General features: G+C 40.7%; 4 protein-coding genes across 5 annotated transcripts; 3 read left to right on the top strand and 1 right to left on the bottom strand.

Moving 5' to 3' along the window:
• The first annotated feature begins 483 nt into the window (after window positions 1-483).
• LOC135162255 (ras-related protein RabJ) lies at window positions 484-2,507 on the top strand. 2 transcript variants are annotated; one of them, XM_064120494.1, is made up of 4 exons: window positions 484-746; window positions 870-1,381; window positions 1,496-1,949; window positions 2,146-2,507. In XM_064120494.1, exons 2-4 carry the CDS (start codon window positions 1,276-1,278, stop codon window positions 2,312-2,314), a joined length of 729 nt encoding a protein of 242 aa, XP_063976564.1. In that variant the 5' UTR covers window positions 484-746; window positions 870-1,275; the 3' UTR covers window positions 2,315-2,507. The 2 variants fall into 2 exon arrangements, with proteins under 2 accessions (XP_063976564.1, XP_063976566.1); XM_064120496.1 differs by lacking the exon at window positions 870-1,381 and having other exon boundaries at window positions 487-746.
• A 1,698-nt stretch (window positions 2,508-4,205) lies between these two features.
• LOC135162066 (uncharacterized protein) lies at window positions 4,206-14,121 on the top strand. The gene is made up of 13 exons (XM_064120162.1): window positions 4,206-4,976; window positions 5,098-5,233; window positions 5,550-6,386; window positions 6,646-6,725; window positions 8,798-8,936; window positions 9,727-10,418; window positions 10,734-11,145; window positions 11,300-11,487; window positions 11,605-11,743; window positions 11,822-12,042; window positions 12,117-12,273; window positions 12,393-13,143; window positions 13,316-14,121. The coding sequence occupies exons 1-13, from the start codon at window positions 4,835-4,837 to the stop codon at window positions 13,934-13,936; spliced, it is 4,515 nt and encodes a 1,504-aa protein (XP_063976232.1). The 5' UTR covers window positions 4,206-4,834; the 3' UTR covers window positions 13,937-14,121.
• Window positions 14,122-15,023: 902 nt separating this feature from the next.
• Window positions 15,024-18,329, bottom strand: LOC135162082 (uncharacterized). The gene is made up of 4 exons (XM_064120201.1): window positions 17,947-18,329; window positions 15,610-17,716; window positions 15,260-15,379; window positions 15,024-15,186 (listed from the first exon to the last, which is right to left on the bottom strand). The coding sequence occupies exons 2-4, from the start codon at window positions 17,691-17,693 to the stop codon at window positions 15,168-15,170; spliced, it is 2,223 nt and encodes a 740-aa protein (XP_063976271.1). The 5' UTR covers window positions 17,694-17,716; window positions 17,947-18,329; the 3' UTR covers window positions 15,024-15,167.
• Window positions 18,330-19,189: 860 nt separating this feature from the next.
• LOC135162135 (translation machinery-associated protein 7 homolog) lies at window positions 19,190-20,286 on the top strand. The gene is made up of 2 exons (XM_064120305.1): window positions 19,190-19,348; window positions 19,942-20,286. Exon 2 carries the CDS (start codon window positions 19,943-19,945, stop codon window positions 20,135-20,137), a length of 195 nt encoding a protein of 64 aa, XP_063976375.1. The 5' UTR covers window positions 19,190-19,348; window position 19,942; the 3' UTR covers window positions 20,138-20,286.
• The last annotated feature ends 188 nt before the right edge of the window (window positions 20,287-20,474 follow it).

Raw genomic sequence — 20,474 nt, 5'->3', positions numbered from 1 at the left:
TGGGAATTATATATCTACCATTGACACCCTGCGAATTCATTACACCAAACAGAAGGATTAACAATAAAATTATCAAATAGTGATAGTACAAAATTGTTATCCAACTTTTCTAGCCCACAAATAACCACAGACCTACCCTAATCTTGTTAATTATTGAATCAATCATTAATTTAAATATTCACCGAACAATTTCCTCAATAAATAATATCGCTCCCAACTAAGTTGCGATTTTTTCGATATTCGAAAATCTTTTACCAAATTTAATTCATCACTAAACCAAATTCCATAAATTGAAAATCAATTCCATTTACATTTTTCCTCTCCTAAACAACAGACAGATCCTCAACTCACAGTTGGTAAGATACCGACACTTTGTTCTCCTCTTCGTGTGTCCCCAACGTCCCACAAGAGGTCACCAGAACTCCACAATATCGTGTTCTCTTCGTTCTGTTGACAGTTTACATCCCCCCTCCCCCCGAACTGTGCTCATTATTCCACCTTGTTCTGTCAATGATCGCAAGGTTACCATTACCACTGCGTCGGCATCAACAATGGAGCCGTGACTCTCCACATGTGGGGAGTACTGAGAGAAAAAGGGATTCCCTGACTGGAAAAGAGGATAACGACAAGGAAATAACTCCAGAGAGTCAGAGATTCGGATTCATAAAGGGACTATGTTAATTGACACTTCGAGGAAGAAATCATGAGAAATCTGGAGGGCAAAGTAGTTGTCCTGGGCTCGCAGGGTGAGTAAATAGCCATTCGTTAAATTTTTTTCCAGTCAATTCTATAAGTATTAAGTATCATAATAACGGTAATCAATGTTATTACATAACCTGTAACGAAATCCAACGTGAAACATTCAAAAGCAAAACGCTGGTGCTCGAGACGTTATCACATGGGGCCAGTGACTGTTGCGAGATAATCCTGGATCATCTTTCGAGACATTTGACAACAGTCATTGAATTAATCTTAGGATTCCTACGGAAGAGTCGATTTGACATAACGATTTATTAAAATACCGGTTATCTAATAGTGTAATTAAACATCAGAATTATCATTAACGATTGGCATTAGTTGTGCAGAGAAAAAAAAATTATTTCAGCGAAAGAAGTTCTATCTGGAGGTGTGCGTCAACTTGATATGGAGAAGTGAATTTTTCACATTCCTTTTCATTCAATAATAGCCGAAAGAAAATAAAAATTTTACTGTGACACGTAATCCGCAGTCGAACTCAAATTCAATGAAAAACGAATTGTATAAATCAGTCGTGTGATGACTCATCGTTGTGGATACAAAACATTTCATATGATTCAACAACGATTGGTAAATTTTATGGAACGATCCGTACAGCGAATTCATCCGCTTCATGAAAATTATTGTACGTTCAAAATTCATCCAAAAACGTCCTAGAATTTGATCTAGTCTGTAAACAGTCTTATCGAAAAATATCTCAACTTTTTGTTGAAACTCCGTTGTTTCTTAATTTTTTAAGGTGTCGGAAAAACAAGTATGATAACCAGGTACGCTGGAGACTTAACTCGACCCAGTCCCACGATAGGGGCGTCCTTCTTCACCTGTAAAATAAACCTCCAGGACGCAAGAGTAAAACTACAGGTATGGGATACGGCCGGACAGGAGAGATTCAGATCGATGGCGCCTATGTACTACAGAAATGCTAACGCAGCACTGCTAGTGTTCGATATCACACAGTATAAGACATTCACAGCGATAAAAGGTTGGGTGAATGAGTTGAAGAGGAATATCGAGGAGCCCCTGGTGCTTGTGGTTGTGGGGAATAAGTGCGATTTGGCTGACCAGAGGACTGTTGACCCCGAGGAGGGGAGAAAGTATGCGACAATTATTGGTGCTGCTTATCATGAAACTTCAGCGTTGCATGACGAGGGGATTGAGAAAGTCTTCTTGACTACTGCTTGTGAACTTTTGAGGTAAATAATCGATTTGAATTGAAGAGTACTAGAGCGTTCGGGGCAATTTTTTAGTGGGGAAATTCAAATTTCATTCACATGATAAATACTGAAAAAATCTCAAGTCTTCTAAAATCATTTTGGGCCACGTAGGTAAAATCCTGTCAGCGAACAATTTCATTTCATGTGTAAAATTATTGAATTTCTGTCTCCCCAGATTAAGTAACGGAAAAACTGACTCGCCACATCTGCGAGTTGAGGATTCCCCGAGTTCAGGCTTTGGGAGCTGGGACTCCGAGTACCCACTGACCCCATCAAGTGAGGAAAGCCTCGCCAACTCATCAATTGCACACGGAATCAATGAGAGACCGCCGGCTTGCTGTTGAACTTATTCCAAAAACTTAGGAGAGACTGTGGTTACTTGTATATTACTAGATTTAAATAGACCTAGACCTTGCGAATCCTCTGTTCATTGACCCTGAGAACGCATGATTTCATCGTACAATTTTTTTTGTATAAATCTGAAGTCATTATTTTTCTATTTAACTTGTGATTAAAATTGCATTTATAAAAACTAAACATCTTCTTTCTTTTCAACTCTACCATCTTTAATTCATTAAGTGCCCAATTGAATGAATTTCCAATTTAATAAATAAATTAATTGCATTGTTTCAAGATTACCTACATTTTTTTAAGTCGTTCAAAGTTGAAACGTTGAAATTAAGTTCATTAAATTCTTCAATGTGCAATAATTTTAAGAGTATGAACACACATTCAGTATAAATCGAGGCTGAGATAAAGATATTCATGAGGTCATCGTGCTCATACAATGTCCAAGGTGGCGTTGAAATGAATAAATAGGATCTCCCTGGGAAAAAAGCTACCGCCGACGCAATTGTCGAAGCGTTAAAAGGAATAAATCCTAAATTTCTGTTTCTCTCACGGCTGTGTCAGCCGAGGCCCTCTTCCCATATAATTTCACGTATACCTATCATCGCACGCTGACGTATTTAAAAATTCATTCCAGTCGGGTTGGTGTAGTCAGAGACTAGTAGAATGCGATTTGCACATGTGATATTCGGTTTCTTAGCGCAGTTAATCCTTCACCGGATGTCGATGGATGAAATCCACGGGGATGTAGTGTCTGTTGTGTTCACTGGGAGAGAGGATTATGAAGACTGAAATAACTTGGCAGATATTCAGTTCTGCTGAGTGTATATAAGTCTTCAATTTTTCTCATGAATAATTATTCTCTTTTTGCTGATTAGATCTCTCAACTCAGCGAAATTTATTCTCCATAAACGGGTTCCAAGGAGATTCACCGAAAAATGGGAATTGATCAGTCTACCACGAATTGTTTTAGCAGTAATAGCACTAGTAGCACTAATTAGCAGAATGAGAAAGGGTTAGCCATCACTATGGTGACAACAGAATTGTCGAATTTAATAAAAAGCCCCAAAAGTACGAATAATGAGCCTGAGCCTGATTCCTTCATGCGTAAACCGATAAAGAATAAAAACAATACGCGTATGGAGTTAAGGAGCGAGAAGAAAAACAGGAACGATGCGTCATTCTCCACAGTATCCCCGTGATACTTCAGGCATGACCAGCCCTCCACTTTGGATGTTCCTCCAATTTTCACTTATGAAGATCTGAGCCCCAGAGACGGGAGTATCCAAAGCGTCAGAAAAATCGTCTGCGAAACACCTGATTTATCCATCCACTAACTCTATCCCATCCGACCCCTGGTTCTGAATTCGATAATATTTTCCACTTTTCCTTTCGTTAGAGAATAATTATCATCCAGCTGCTATTGCGTGCGCCTAATGATCCAAATCACTTGATGCTCTTCCTCTCAAACGTTTGAAAAATACCCATTACCCGTACGTTTTCACAAAAGAAACAATGGACACTAAAACTCGACTTGAGCGTCATGAAGTCGCCATCATCTTGTCACACCTCCAGTTGCATCAAAGTGCAGCGATTAAACTCCTCGTAATTACGATATTACCCAAGAGGAAAGAATGCCAATGGGCATGACACTCCCTTTTCGTTTAATAAAAACTATATCCTCAATAGAATGAATTTCTTTCGAGCCCTACTATTAGTTCCTGGAAGTCTAGTGAAGCGCAGTGCATTTGCGACTCTCTAAAAGTGCACCTGGGACACTTTTCAGGTGCCCTAATGTCCGGATTTGAATTGACAGTAGGGGGTCATTAAAGGATGAACAATCACTCTTTTCGAATGGGTATAAAGGTTTGATACAATTGCCCGATGCTTTCAGTTCAGAGCACATTGTCGGGGCAATTGTTCTTACGAGAAAGTATAACAAAAGATTCCTGGGGAAATTGTGGCGGCTCATGTGAACTGGAGGTTTAATTGGGAGTATGTAATACGACTGGAAGATCATAGTGTGAATCCAGTTTGCCTGTTGCTGAGGACATTAGATGTTATAAGTGCAGTGGCAAAGTGGAATAAATCAATTGATTTGAGGAATTGGGGAGCTTTCACGATGGCATAAACCAAATCGGATTATAAAATCGAATTTTAATAAAGTGTTATAGTAACAATAAATCATCGTCACCTTAAGTATAAATTAATATCACAGATAAAAGTTTTGAGTTTCAAGGATTTGTAGACTAATTATTTGTCATATTAGATACTGAGTAAATTATCCTGGTGATCTGTAATTTCTATTATCGCAATTTGTTGCAGATAGATTCCAGGGCATGTGCGACATGTGCCGGCGAATTAAAACTTTTCTTTCTCTGTGATCATAATTTCAAGTATTTAATCGCGGAATAAAGCCTTTAAAAAATAGTGCATCGTAAAAGAATCAATTGAAGAATAAAGACAATAGTTTTCAACTGCCATGAGAGTGTCACAGTTTCCACTGGCCACTGGATATGAAGAATCACATGGATAGAACCCTGAACATTCCAGGAAACCGAGTTTATCTCATTTTCCTACTTTTATTATCAACTCTCTTGAATAATGCCCACAGCCTGGATCTCACAATTGACAACCGGCTTCTCGTCGTTCCTCCCGGTAAATTCTCGCAGATTCAATCGAAACTCCAATCATCGGATCTTTAATTATCCAATAATTGGAATGAAAAACATGAGTTGCAAAATATTCAAACCGGAAATTAATTATCGTTTTTTATTAGATTGTTACACTAGGGTATCAATTGGCTCTCGTCTCGTTGATTCCTTAGTTATTTCAACAATTCAAGCGAATGCTGCTGGGGATTGCGAAGCCGCTTGTTCGACCAACGGCACTTCCTGTGGCTCCTTTAGTTTCGGGTAAGTTGATGATGCTTTGAAGGCACAATGAGGTTTAACAATCTCAACGACCTTGTCGATGTACAAAACATTCGTGAAGGTTCAAAAATTGTTGATGTGAAGTTGATTTCAAGTTTCTTTGTTTTCATTTCTCATTAAAGCTGATTCTTCACTTATTCAACGTCAGAGTATTAAATTCATTTAATGAAATTTCCGGTGCGCTTCTTGGAAACTAATTAGTCCTTAAGTTTGAGCAATTTCATCACCGGAAATTGGAATTTCGATAGGAAAATTAATGAAAGCAATTAGTTTATGAAGAAGCGAATTCTTGTTGTAGAGTCGGAAATAGAGGGAATGGGTCCTGTGTCCTGGGAAGCCGATCACCTCAAGGCCCAATGGATATTCAACGAGACCCTAATTATGATGTTTATGGCAAAGGAAAAATTTCGCTGAGGGGGTGCCAAACGACAGTTGGCATGCCCACCACAACTCCAATTACTTCAGTACCTCCAATGGCCCAGAATGGTCCAGGAATGCCTGGAAATGGAGTTGGACAGCTCAACATTAATTCAGATAGAGCTCAGCGATTGTTCGGGAATAATAGTCTTTTGACTGCCTTTGAGAATTCCGTATTCAATCGAAACAGGAATAATCGCAGTGGAATCGTACGAATTATTAGCAGACCAACCGCCCCTTTTGATTTCATGAGTGACGATCAACTCAGAACTTCTGATATTCTTCATAACAAGAAGAATTATAGGAGTGATGGGCATGAGGAGAAATTAGATGAGGGAAAGACGAAATTCGAGACCTGGAGCAACGAAAAGTCGCATGAAAAATGGAAAAATAGGGTTCCATTCGACTGGCAAGAAGGGGTTTACAACTTGAAGCCCTATCCAATCGGTTCTCACAACCCCTTCCATCGCCCTTACTACAATAATTTTGAAGACCACAATGGTAACTCCGATTTATTCATAATTGAGGAGCAGAAATTCGGGGACACCTTCGGGAGAAGATTAATTCCTCAAAAAATTTTTGGGGAGTTCCCAGTGTCAACGGTTTTAAAAAAGGAAAAACCTCAAGATGATGATAATGATTACGTCAGTGCACTCGATGATACTTTGGGATTCGGCCAGAGGTTGACTGATGCCCATGATTTTTGGATTGATCCAAGGTAATTATGGGTATTTATGAGGGTCAGAAACGTTTGATTGAATTTTTTGCTTTGGAGACTGTCAAGTTCCAGTGGAGACGTTTGTAACATTTCAATTGATCAATGAAATTCCAGCCTTTTGCCACGTCATCCATTTCAATTAGAAATTTTGCTTATATTTTTTTACAATATTTTAAGCATTCCTTGTTGTTCCACTGATGTATTTAAGAGAATACAACGGAAATAATCAATTAACCTTCGACTTAACGAATTTTCCCAGTGCATCAATAAAACGTCCGTCAATCCATCAAAACGATGTACCTGATCCGAGCGCATACGAGCCGACAAATGAGGTAAAAGGTGAGTTACATCGAACGATTTAATTGGCGTGACTCGAGTAAGTGCAAATGGCCTGCACGCGCACATTGACTCGTATCCGCTGTTCATTTGCACTGGACTAATCGACGAATCGCAGATGGAAACGCCGGCATTGACACGGTTTCTAAACGCTTCCCCTCGCGCTTCGTGAATCTCTCCGCTGTCTCTCTTTCTCACTCTCTCGTCACTCTTCACCGGGGCGTTTCCGGTGTGCCGGCGTGAACAGAGAATAATACAGCACGACGTCATTACGTTGTTAATGAACAACGTAAATGTCTAGGTATTTTTCCTTTCTTATGATGGTTTGACGTCTTGTTCATGGTGGGATGGGTCAGGATGTCTCCGTCATTTATTTTCAATCGAGTAATTAGTTATGTAAAATTCTCGGTGGTATCTACATTTCTTTGTAATTAGAGATCTTCTCCATTGATTTAATTAATTTTCCGGCGAAAAAATCGAAATAAACAATTCGAGGAATCTTTTAATTTGAATCCTTGGAGGTACATTTGTCTCGATATCTCATCTCCAGGGGAGAACAAAGGGACACTGTCGGCTGAATGTAAGAGTTTTGACATGAGAGGTTTTCCTCATAAACATATTCCATAATTAAATTTCCGAGCTGGAGTCTCTCAAATTTAATTTTTAGGGGATTCATTGATCTTGTCATTCTGGAGAATTTTTCAATCCTTTGTTAACGAAAATTGTTGGTTTCTTTGTTTGGAACCTTATGATATCATGACAGGAAATAAGACAATTATTTTGGGGATGACCCTGCGATAGAAAAAAAAATATGAACGCAAAACCGATGTGTTTTTTTTCGTTTGGGAAGTCAAGATTTGATGTATTTTTTACGTGTGGATTTTCATGAATGAATCGCCCCCATATTTTCTTTATTGTTAGAGCTATCGTTGTCTAACGACTCAGGATATTATTGTGATTGTAATCCAGAACCAATTATGTGTATGTGACTCGGTTTCGCGGTGGCGAGAAAAATGTGGAAGTCAGAGTTTAAGAATGTAAAATACCTGCCTGAAATAATTGGAAGATTCAAGGAGCTTTCAAGGTTCAATTCCCTTCTAAAAATTATTATGTCATATTTCTTTTAAAAAAATCATCAGTTATTAGTGACTGGATTCAAAATCGTATCTTTGGAAATCTATCGAAATTTATAATTATTATCGCGCCGCAGAAATGATCTCAGCACTGGGACAAGTTGAAGAGAAGACAAGAGAATTCAATCGCGTGAACTTAAATCCCGGCCTGAAGTGGAAATCTCGCAAAAAAGGGTACTATATTTAACCAAAGCTTTTCCTCTGAGGATGGGATTTTTTCTTGGCTCCTGGGGTGTGTGGTAGATGGAATAAATGTTGAAGCATTAAAAATTGTCTCAAAAAATGGACTAATTAACACTAAGCATTCACTCCAATGCAATTTTTTCGTTTCATATTCACAAAGGAGGAACTAAAATTGCTACGAAATCATTTGAAACTGATTATGATACTGATTAGTTCTCGGGAGGTGACAATGAGATGATAAAATCACTGTTATTACGTGAACAGTAGAGACTGGGTTTGATGATCGTATGCTACTCCTCCCCTAGTTACTTGATCCTCCCACTATTCCCACGGAAACGTTCACTTTTCCATATAAAACGATGCGAACCTGTAATTTTGCTGTTATTTTTTCAATTTTCTTCGACTCACCCAATTGTACCGACATCCTTGGCGATGTCTTCGGATCGCTATTCACCAGATACTCGAATTTTACTCCCAGTTAATGTGCTCACCAATTACATTCGATGACGATCAACCGTGAGGAATTGATAATTTTGTGTACTATTTATTGGAAACATCTTTAGTGATTGGAAATCGGCAGAATGTGGTGGTTAATTTACTTTGTGACTTTATTCAGCGAATCATTGTGTTTGGGTACCGTTATTATCGTGCGCGATGCTGATTGTGATGATCGTAAGTTCATCAATCCAAAGCTCTACAATATTTTGTGTAAATGTCACTTGTTTTCAATGTAGTGATTATAATATCTCAAATTTATAGCATGTTTTCGACGATTGTTATCCGGCAAAAGAATCATCGATTCCTACGTAAAACGAGTGATGGAGTGCGAGAGGCTACTTGATTGTCACCGGATGTGCGAGTACGAGAGAGGATTCACATGTGAGGGTTTTAATTACCGGTAAGCAACAGCAGTTTGTTGTCGATTGACAAATGTACATCATTTTGCATGAGACTTGCAGACATTTCAACACGATATATTAATGTCTTCCAAAAGCACTCGCTAAAATTGTTAAAATCTTTCTGAATCGTTCCTGTTATCCCATTAAAAAATGAAAAAGCAAATAGCGCAACGAACTGTCAAATTACCAAATTTTGATTGGTAATAGTCAGTTCAATAGTAACAAACGAAATTTGTCCCAATAATCTACCTACAGTTCTCCTAATAGAATAAAACACGATAAAAGTTGGTTTAAAAATCAAATTAACCCTTCGCCAACATATGACAATTAAGATTCACGTTAACATCGTTTTGAAGTCGAGTGTTTATAAATAAAAAGGCAAGTAAAATAACCCTTACCTCCTCAGGTAAAGCCGCTAATGTTCTTTTTTTTGTGACGACTTTTATTGACTTTTTCGCTCTGCGCATTCTGATTATTTGAAAGTACCACTCAGCAACATACCTAAAAAAAAAACAAAAAGAAAAAATTAATTTTCATAAATCCAACAAAACCTCCCAAAGCCCCCATCACGGCTATTATCCACGGTTGGCATGTTTCTGCACTCGAAACGAGACGTATCTGGGTTATTCCATAATGACGTTTGCACGCATGTAGAGTATGCAATCGAGCATTGTTTATTTCCATTTCAATTGCATCACTGCGGATGTAATTTGACTGGTGTCATCAGTCCTCGCAAAAAACACTTCACTCGTATTGAATCAATGGTCAAATCATTTGATCTGTTACCAGACCTTACCCAGCCGCAAAGGGAATGTGCGAGTTGGTGTCGATGCCACCGAGCCGAGTGGACGTAAACCGAGACTTTATAACCGATCCCCGGTACGACTACTACGAGAGGGACTGGACGAGACGGAGATGTGAGTCCCGGAGGGACAAGCTAGGACCAGATGCCCCAGGAGCCCCCGAGAATTGGTGGGGAGGAGATACCGGGGGGCACAGGCCAGGCTGGACAGCTCCAAGAGATCCAGGAAGTCGCTACATCCCTCCAGGAATCACCCCGGCCCCACCAATGAGTCCTGGCTCCCCTCCTTATGGGGGCACCTTTGTGGGGCAGACGAAACTGACCTTCGACGTCCCCCGACCCACCGATCATGACCACAGACATCCCGATCCCTGGCTAAGACCTGGTCCCAATGATGTCATCAGACCCACACATCGTCCTCAGTTCCCTGCGAGACCCCTCGAGGACAACTGGAGGTCCTTTCCCCAGACGAGATCCAGACCCGATGACTTTCATCAGGATGAGGCCCGGCGATCCATGATGGGATTTCCTCGATATCTGCCTTCCAGACCCTCCGATGCTGGGTACAGTGGCAATGGGTACTCCTATGGAAGACCTGGAGATGGAATGTGGATGGATGCAGGGGGGAGATATGGACACAAGTATCCTATGAGGAGGATTGGATACACTCCCGATCCAGGTGATTAATAGTTGATTTTTTCTCATTATTAGTTTTTCATTACTTCGATAATTTTTGAATAATGTGTCATGATTGAATGGTCATTGACAGCCTTGTTCTGTATTAATCGTAGGATCATCTAAATTAGACGAATGTATAGAAATCATTATAAGAGTCGATTAGAGAAATAAAATGTGAGTTCTGAGTGTAAACATTGATGATTGAAGGATTTGTTAATCACCTATTCAAAGCCTATTTCAAAATAAGTCCTTGACCCACAATAGAAAACTAATGTTTCGCGACAAATATGTAAAATTTTATGTTGCCCTTATCTAGCTACGAACGAAGTTTCGCCCCATTACATCCCCGACCGGGCGAAACCACCGAAACCCGACTCCTCCGAGAGGTATGGCCCCTCTTACGGAAGGTACCCATATGACTCAGGACCCCCCAAGTCCCCGATAAGGCCGTTGAGCCCCGAACCGTCCTATCCAAAAACTCCTCTAGAGCAAGACTCGAATTATGGACCACTCTACAGTTATGGGGGTGCCTATGGGTACTCTGGAAGACCCGTAGCCCCCAAAATATCACCCGCAGCTCCTCGCAGGGACTGCTCAGTCAGATCTGCTGGAGGCTTTCGACTCGCAAGGGGCATTATCAGGAAGAGCTATCTCACCGCTAATTTAGGACAATGTGAGAGCTTGTGTCAGAGTCAAAAAGAATTTACTTGTTTGACATTTGCTTATAGGTAAGCACAATAAATATAATTATTATTAACTTCAATCTGAACGAATATGAATTATGAAAGTCCAGCAATCGTTAAATATCCTAATCCCATTGTAAAATCATAGTGATCAATGAATAATGCAATTCATAGTCATTTTTATTCATCCGCAATGAAGATATAATCTAGCCGCAACAGCACCCTCGGACAACTGCCTCCTCTCGGATGCGCCCTTCGAGAATCTAGTTTTCTACACTGACCTCGAGCCAGACCGAGATTACGACATCTACGCGATGGCAAAGGCAAAGTGGTGTGAGACCCACAGAAGTCTACCTTCCACTCCCAGACGACCGCGTCCACCGGATGGTATGACTTCATTAAAATTATTTCCCTCATATATTTTGTAACAATCGTAACCGCAACAGGAAACGTCCATCTCCATACGCTCAATCCAGTCATTAATAATTTTTTCGTTGTGGCCAGAGTGTTTTTGGAGGGTCAGAACTGGATTTGGAATGCCCCCCTCGGTGGTGAAGAAGCCTACGAGGGTGGAGGGAATGGGGAAGTGCCAAGTTGAGTGCGTTCGCGCGAGTGATTTCACTTGCAGAAGTTTTGTCTTCAGGTACATAACTAAGTCCATAAGCGAATCAATTGACTTGTCCGAGACACATTTGAATGATCAATTGATTCTTGATTCAAGATACGATTCTCACTCGGTGGATGGCCTCCCCAATTGCTACTTGAGTGACTGGCCAGCTGTCGAAATGGATCCCCACAAAATGCAGGACATGGATGGAGCCGAACTCTACGAAAGAGGTAGTTTTGGTCGTGGTTGTGAGCCACGTCCCCCTATTCACTCACCAGACCCGTCAGCACCAAATCGTCCACCCCTAGACTACAAACCCTCGCGCACCGATGAAGGTATGACACACACAATCATCAGAAATAATTTATTATCAACAAACAACAACATCATTGCCTTTACATGATGGCAGCCTGCTATGCTGGTTACGACAGACCCTGCAAACTAACACCTTACGCTATTATATTGACGGCTAAGGTGAGCTCAGAGGCTGATTGCCGGCGGAAATGCACTGTCATGAGGGAAAATACAGGAAGGGACTCACCACCCTGTATGTCCTTTAGTTATAAGTAAGTATAAACCCTCGAGAATCAAACAAAAGGCAAAAACTCCCGAAAGTAGAGACGAAATTTCAAATTAAATCCGGAAGCATCACAATCGTGACAATTTATTTTCCTCAATTCCCCAGAATTTCTGGTGACTTTGATGGAGACAACTGCCACATGAGTGATGTACCAACTCGAGACCTCCGTCCAGGTCTCGACTACACACACGATGAAAACTACTCCCTCTACGTCTTCAAAGAGCTCGAGCCCAAGTGTTCAGCCCTGGACGACTACGAAACTCCTAGCTATAGTCTACCAACCCCCGCAGACCTTCCATCTGCGTCACAAGATTCCAAACCCTACGATAAGCCAGTCGACCCTTATTACCACGAAATAAACGTTCCAGACCACAACAAACCAGGAGATTCAGACCTGGGATACCACTATCCCCCGCCCCATACCAAGCCGAGCTTCTCCCAGGACGAGAGGTTCTTCTTTCCCCCTGAGCTAACAGTCTTCAATCACTACACAGTAAACGGTCATCCCTGCAAAAGAGGGACGAAATGTGAGAGGCACCCGGAGGCTGGATTCTGGTCCTGTCAAACTGAGGACTCTGAACCAGACTCCTGGGACTACTGTTGCGAGCCCTCGCATCAGTGTGGTTTCTCCCAGGGGTTCAAGTACCCCTGGTGCTATGTGGGAGCCTCCACGGAACAGTGGAGACCATGCAGTGAGTGGTACTTCCCGTACTCTTCGAAACCGACGAGACCGAGGCCTTCTAGACCTATTTCTCCTAGACCTCATTTTGGAAAGTGCGAGTACGAGGTGGAATGCGGAGGGAGACATTGGCCAGTGGCTGTGCTTCATGGAGAAGCTCCACCAACCCATGGCTGGGTAATACACAATTTGAATTATTAAGTGCTATACTTGGTATCCAATTATTAAACGAGCTTCCTCAGGAGCCTTTACAAACATGAAAACCTATTCCCCTATCAGTCTAGTCTCCTCAACAAGGGCTTGAACGAATAATTCTAAAATATTCACTCTCTCTTTACTATTTTGCCAGGAAACATCACCCGGTCCTATCCCAAACGGCACAGACTCAGTGGCGCTAGCCAATAATCACGATCATCGCAAATCAAACGACTCTGCTGAAGTCCCACCTGCAGTGAAATCGATTGGAGAACCCAAAAATGGTACCAATTCGTCCACTACAAGTGTGAAGAAAAGGAGAACTGAAGAAGTTCACCTGCTGCCTTTGAAAATTTTCCCCGGCAGCAGGGCTAGTGAAATCGAGTACCAAAGAGCAAATTCCAGATTCAAACTCCTTCACACCTCCAACTCTTCGCTGACTCCGACCTCCAGGGATGCCGACAGCCCCCAGTTTTATATCACAAAGAGGCTGAACGCAGCCCTGTCTACCCCGGAGATCGGTACACCAAAGACCAGAGGAGCAATTGGAAAAATCGAGAGGATAGAGAGACCCAAAGAAAAGAGGGAGGAGAATCAACGACTCGTCACAGTGACAAGCAGACCACAACAAGTTGAACCTGACGATGTGAAAATTCACGTTCCAATAATATCTGTTGTTGTGTCTAATGCCACATCCGTTATTCCCAATTCTACGAAGCACTGGGTGAGAATGGAAACTATTAGCAGTGAAACGGATCAGTCTAGGGCCGTGTGATGTGCGCTTTAATAATTATTATTTTAATTTAAACAGGCGGAAATTTTGTTAGAAATTGCATGAGAATTTCTGGACAACGAAACTACTTAGATTTTAGATTATTCGATAGTTTTTTTAATTGAGTGATGGATAGTTTTTCTGTAAGGGCAAGACAATTAAAACCGACAATTTTTCAACGTTGACAATCTTCTGATTATTAAGGAGATGGAGATATATATTTTTTTTCGTTGAAACCTCTGTTGACATTGAGTTAAGATCAATTAAAACTCAGATCTATTGTCATAATTTAATTATCTAAAAAGAATAACAGTCTGGGGAAAGTACATGGTTACTTCCTATAGGCAACGCATAAAGTCATAAAAAGTTACACTTTTGAGAGATTCAAACATTTTTCATGAATTATTCATTCATAGCTAATTTTTTGCAACTCCCTTGACTTTTCAAGCTTAATTAATCTTACTCAATGCGTTGTTATTCACTGTTCCACCAAAAATAGTAATTTCCTTGTGAAACATAATAATGTCGCTACTAAACCAAATTAAAGTGCCTGAAAGTTCAAACTATTCCCATAAATTCCTGTAAATCAAGGTATTGTTAAAAAGTCACATGGAAAAAAATAATAAGAACGTGGGTAGTTTTCCATTATTTTTTACAACTTTCGACAACATTCAATTGATGAATTTCATAATTGAAAGCGTAAAATATATTTGGAAATCGTCAATAACTTTTTCCCTTATGTTAAAAAAATGGACTTCATCAGGAGTTTTCCTGACGATGATTTAAATTGTTTTAATTAACTTTCTAAGCAAAAAAAAACAATCACAATTAAACTTCAGCATTTCTTATAATTAAGTGTTTAAGCAAAAAAACATTTCAGCCACCCTTCAGTGTTCTGTCATCTGGGGAGTTCTGAATAAGCAATTATGCAGTTCCCAACGACAATGAATACGACATGGTTTAATCAAGTGAAAAACGCCGATGAATACAGCATATTTTTGACAATAACTTTTATACATGTTTTTTAGGAATTTTCTCTCTGGGGCAGGTTAGTTAGGGTCTATAATCTTTAAATAAACTTGGAGAGAGAATGAGTACAATTAACTTTATTCTGTAGGCCTGACGTTACCCTAGAAATGCGATTGTCGACCTCTAACTATTGGGTCAATTACTTAGTGATTACAGGCAGTCCTTTAGTTCAGTCATTAAAGGCTATACTATCGCCAAGAAACACTTAGTCTCGCCTCAATTTTCTGAAAAAATAAAATGAGCAGGTGAATGTTCTCAATAAATGATAGATAAAAATACACTTTAAAGAGCTCTCACTTTCTCAATGAAGGTTCTGCAAAATTAACTGGTGCTCTCTGTCGCCGTGGACGACCATTACTACCAAAACTGGCATTACTGCTTTCTGAATCGCTGGCGAGGGAATTTGATGTTCTGTTCCTATAAATGAAGACATAAAATTAATTATTTTAAATTTATCAATCAAACAAAATGAATACACAAATTTTGTAAATTTTTTATACCTCGATTGAGAAAATTTCTTGGAACCATGTAAATTATTTCTTTACGGAGCCATAATTATCTGAAGGTCATATTAATTTCCTCAGAGAACTTTTAAGCACAAAAGCCCTCCCCTAAAACTTTCCAAAAAACATTCTTGAAATACTCACAAATACGTATCAATCGAGGGTGACCTGGGTACAGGTGATCCAGGTCTCTTCCTCTGCTGCGGCGTTTTGAGCTTCTCCAAGACAACCTTGGCGGAACCAGGATCTTTCCTCTTGCTTCCCTTAGATTTTCCGACTCTCTTGACAGTTTTCCTCGGAGGTGTCGATGTCTCAGACTCGCTGGACGACTCTGCAATAGGCAGAACCACTCTATCCCGCCTCCCATTAGGCAGCACCATTGTATCATCCTCAGACTCCCCTCCAGCGGTGTCCACAGGCATCGTCACACTCGTATTAAAAGTTACATTCGGTAGTAATTCCCCCGTGGCTCTAGACGACACCGCTGCCTGCTGATTGACCCCCTGAATCTGAATGGTCTTCGTGATCTCAGGTTCAGCCATCACCTCGGGGGCACTCACCAACGGCTCCTCCAATTCCTGAGGTGGAATGTCAGGCATCTCTAGTTCAGCCATAATGCAAGGCTTAAAAGGCGCAATTGGTCTCCTCATCATGGTAAACTCATCAGGATCAAAATCCGCAACTCGTCCCCTAGAGGTGCAGACATTCCTGGCAAAAAGAGCGGTGAAATTTGTCGTTTCTTCATCGCTGTTTGTCCTAGTTACTGCTGCATTTATAACTTGACATCTCTCCTCCTGATCATCAGACCCGTCCCACGTATTGTTAGCATTCACCATTGTCAGGGACATACGATTAGTCGTCGAGAATCCCGATGAATCCCTCAAAGCGCCATCCAACATCCTCGACGATATATCATTCATCCTGGACCCACCGGAGTTGTCCAGGCTCGTCTCACCAGTCCCATTACCCGTCCGATTATTCTCCTGGCCATTTCCATCGTCAAGCCCTTCCAGTTCATTACTGTACCTCCAACTCGTCCCCTCGAGGGGATCATCTTCAAGGGCTCTCTGCTGCCCTCGTCTGAACGCCGGTTTCTCCACCTTCGTTTCTCCCATTTTAGCCTTCTTTGCCATTCTCCTCTTGCGCTCCTTCCTTGCTCTATGGTCCAATTGATAAGTCGGAGAGGATGTCCTCGAGACTGGTGATGATGTTGGTGACTCTGATTCCACTGCCTCTGTTGAAGACACATCCTCGGAAATAGCCGGAACTGCGAATTCCTCACTTGGACGGCTGGTATCAGTTACACCAGAGCTCTGGAAGCCTGAGCCCTCCTCAATGTCCATCAGACTCCTCACATTGATGGTGTGAGAGTTCTGCATCAAGCTAGATACGTCCTCCAACGATACTCTAGGGGTTCTCATCGCAGTTTCAATCAGCGTAATACTGTCCCGGGGCTCTAGGTCAGAGTGTCTCGAGACCCTGGACTTTCGTTTTTGGTATCTACTGGAACGTCTACTGATGCTGGAGAGTCGTCTGTCGTCAGGAGGTAAAGAATCGTCTCTGGGTGAACTTACTCGGATTCTCTGAGGCATCAGTGACGGAATACCTCGATTCAGGGCTCTATTACGACTCGCTGGGATCCTCGTTACTGCCCTCGCTGGGGTGCTTGGAGATTCAGATCCCTCTTCAATGTCACTGATGGTTGGCGGCATTGACACTATTCTAATTCTACTCAGGGCAATTGCTGGCTGAGCTATGGCGTGACCACTGACCATTGGCTGGACAACGCCCCTTGCTGGGGACTTGTTAGGGGACTTTATGGAGACACGACGATTGGAATCTCTTGTACTTAAGGGTCGCGGAAGATTACCACTGTCTGGGTGGAGTAGTGTGTTGCAGGTGGATATAGCACTCACCACTTGCTCGGTCGCTTTTACCATCAGGTTCATGGCTTCTCGGGAGTTCTGGAGAATAAGCGAGAAGGCTTCTATGTGTCTTCTCGTCTTGTGATTTGCCTCATTCAGCTGGCGAGTGAGCTCCAGGTTGCTTAGAGTCAACTGCTGGGTCTCTTCTTTCTGTTTTGAGAGGGCCTGGGCCAGGGCTTTATTGTTGGTTTGTAATTTTTTACAGATCGGAGCACTTGAAGGCTTGTAGTCACGACGCTTCAGATTCCTCTTTGCAACTACTTTAGGGCGCTTGAGATTACGATATTTCGGATGAGTCGGCATCTTGAATTAGTGTTTCTCAAGTCCTGAAATTGTTTAATGCAAAGATATATAACGGGTTTTTCCAGAGGGAACAAATTATTGGGACTCATTAAATTACATTTTTCTACATTTCTCGATTAGGAGACATAAAAAACTCAACAGAAATGAAATCAGCGGAAATTACAGAGTTGATATTGCAACCAAAACAATAATTACTATTCTAAAAAACAATTGTGGTAATTTTTTTCGCTAAAAACGTGATAGTGACACTTACCTTGTACACAATATGCAAGCAATAAATCAATTTATGGCACACCAAATGAAATCAACGAATAGCACACACGAAAAACTTTGATGCAGGTTGTTGACTTCTCAACGGAGCGGGAGGTTAATCAAAAAATGTATAAAATTCCCAGTCTCATTGGCTTCTGTCGGGAACACATTCGCGGCCGTACATAGTTAATAAAAATCGCGATGAAAGAAATGTGGTTACCCCGTGTTTGCGTTCGATAATTGAGATATTAATTTCATAGAAGCCTTCGTAAACTGTCGCAGGAAGCCGTTAATCCTTTATTTTTTAAGGGTAAAAGGGCGCGACAGGCACACGCAATGTGTGATGTTTTGGGGGAACGCCATTTTGGTGACTGCAGGCTAGCACCTAGCAGCCGACGTTGCCGACCTTTGTAGCGCCACAGCAGTATGATTTTGAATTATTTGATTTTTGAATCATATTATCATTTTCAAAAATCCAACATGTTCAGTCCATGAATATTAGAAAAAATATAAATAATCAGATTCTTTGTTCATTAAATGCACGAATTTTTCGAGAGTCGTAAAGAACAGAGATATCAACAATAAATGCATAATATTCCCAAAAAATGAGTAGAAAATTAATTTTCCAATTTCCGCCGTGAATTATTCCGACCCATTGTTCCTCGTATCCTTAATAAAATATCAAGAACCCATGCACCTCAAAAAAAATTCGCAAACCGTCGGCCATTGCTAAATAATTTTCATCTACTTCGGCACAAAAGCTGTAAAATCATCGTTCCCAGTGCATTTATTATATATCACAAGCACTAAATATTCAAGATCATGCCCATCGACAGATGATTATTGAGAATAACTCTGAAAATACATTCCATCCCCCCACAAAGCAACGGCAAACGTGAATCTGCCGATTTCCAAAAACAAACAATCCAGAACAAAAGATTTAGCATTACCTGTGCCGGCTGCGACATTGAGATTCACCTCCCGCTTCTCTAAAACGATCTCATCCTTCTAATCTTCACTCACTCTTTCACTAAACCCACTATCACTTATCACACATCACTTTATCACATGCCACTCCATATTTTTCGAACAATTTCATTGTTTATACCGGTCTGAAACAACTATTGCAGTCTAACGCGCGCCAAATCGCCATTGTAACTCACTCCACAAAGGCCGTGCCCCCGCGCATTACTTCTGCGCCGCGTCCCTCTCCCCCCTTCGTCCCATTGTCACGCACTTTCGCGCATCTAGGGATATCTAGAGGAAACAATGGAGAAAAGCTTCCCACGCTCCCTCGTGGTGAATTTCAATTAAACTGCCGAATAATTTTTTACCTCAAGGAACACTTGATTTTCCTCGAATTCTAAGGGGAGACTTGACAAATTCCAGTTGAATAATCTCAAGTAAGTACTTCCATGTGTAATAAATAAATGAGGAAAATTGAAAATTCGAAAAGTGGTTTCAGAAAATGTGAGCCTGACGTCTGTCGGTGCATTTAACCTAGAATTCTTCTCACTAAAAACATTCGATTCTATTCAAACTGTTTATGAAAATTCAATACATTTCGCTCAAATAATCTGATAGGAATTTTTTGCGTTAATTCTTAAATAAAAATAGAGAGTTAAAAATACTACCCTAAAAAATTGGAATCTGACGTCTGTCTTTGTACCTAACCTACAATATCGTTGAACATAAAGAGATGCGCGTGTTCCTCGGCTACACGTGGGAATTATTGCAAAAAGAAATGTGGAATTTGTGTACCAACTAATTGGATGAGATAGAGGCTATTGTACAACTTCTGTTTAAGATCAATAATGATGAATAAAATATTTTCTTGCATTTAAAACTGAAAAATGAACAATTTTTCAGATTATCGCATCAATTGAGGAGCAAGACACTGCTCCTGAGTATTCATAACATTCCTAAATTATCACTCCATTTTTATCCAACTCTTTTTATACAGACGTGTCTAACCTAATGATAAAATGTTTTTTAGAATGTCAGGCCGTGAAGGTGGGAAAAAGAAGCCCCTGAAAGCCCCCAAGAAGGAATCAAAAGAACTCGACGAAGACGACCTGGCATTCAAACAAAAACAGAAGGAGGCACAGAAAGCCATGGCCGAGGCAGCCAAGAAAGCAGGTCAGAAGGGCCCGCTCGTCACTGGTGGAATTAAAAAATCTGGAAAGAAGTAATAATTTTACCACTTCCCCGATCTCTCAATTGACATACAAATTTTTTAACCAATATTTTTAAGCTCTTGCACTCAATGTAATTCTCAGATCGACACTTGATAATAAATCCACGCAAGTGTTCATTTGTAAATATATAATCAATTGGACAACTCTATGTTATCCTTAACTCCCATTCCCCTGGCTAAAAATTCATTTTGCCAAGTTCTAGATATAAATATTTGAAAATCAAAAAATCAACATGATCTTCCTAATTGTGCATAATGTTATTTCATTGTAAAGGAATGAAAAACACTTTGTACGAAATGTATATAAATATAATGTCCATTATATTCTATAA

The sequence above is a fragment of the Diachasmimorpha longicaudata genome, chromosome 5, assembly GCF_034640455.1.
Source record: "Diachasmimorpha longicaudata isolate KC_UGA_2023 chromosome 5, iyDiaLong2, whole genome shotgun sequence".
Classification (NCBI taxonomy): Eukaryota; Metazoa; Arthropoda; class Insecta; order Hymenoptera; family Braconidae; genus Diachasmimorpha; species Diachasmimorpha longicaudata.
This window is presented reverse-complemented; position numbering and strand designations above follow the sequence as displayed.

Bases quoted from the DNA above. Each gene is read 5' to 3' on its own strand.
- LOC135162255 (XM_064120494.1), top strand. From the start codon at position 1,276: ATGACTCATCGTTGTGGATACAAAACATTTCATATGATTCAACAACGA. The intron at 1,382-1,495 runs GTACGTTCAAAA...TAATTTTTTAAG, and splicing joins TCCGCTTCATGAAAATTATT to GTGTCGGAAAAACAAGTATG. The intron at 1,950-2,145 runs GTAAATAATCGA...CTGTCTCCCCAG, and splicing joins ACTGCTTGTGAACTTTTGAG to ATTAAGTAACGGAAAAACTG.
- LOC135162066 (XM_064120162.1), top strand. From the start codon at position 4,835: ATGAAGAATCACATGGATAGAACCCTGAACATTCCAGGAAACCGAGTT. The intron at 4,977-5,097 runs GTAAATTCTCGC...GTTTTTTATTAG, and splicing joins GCTTCTCGTCGTTCCTCCCG to ATTGTTACACTAGGGTATCA. The intron at 6,726-8,797 runs GTGAGTTACATC...TCAAATTTATAG, and splicing joins GCCGACAAATGAGGTAAAAG to CATGTTTTCGACGATTGTTA.
- LOC135162082 (XM_064120201.1), bottom strand. From the start codon at position 17,693: ATGCCGACTCATCCGAAATATCGTAATCTCAAGCGCCCTAAAGTAGTT. The intron at 15,380-15,609 runs GTGAGTATTTCA...CTTCATTTATAG, and splicing joins CCCTCGATTGATACGTATTT to GAACAGAACATCAAATTCCC.
- LOC135162135 (XM_064120305.1), top strand. From the start codon at position 19,943: ATGTCAGGCCGTGAAGGTGGGAAAAAGAAGCCCCTGAAAGCCCCCAAG.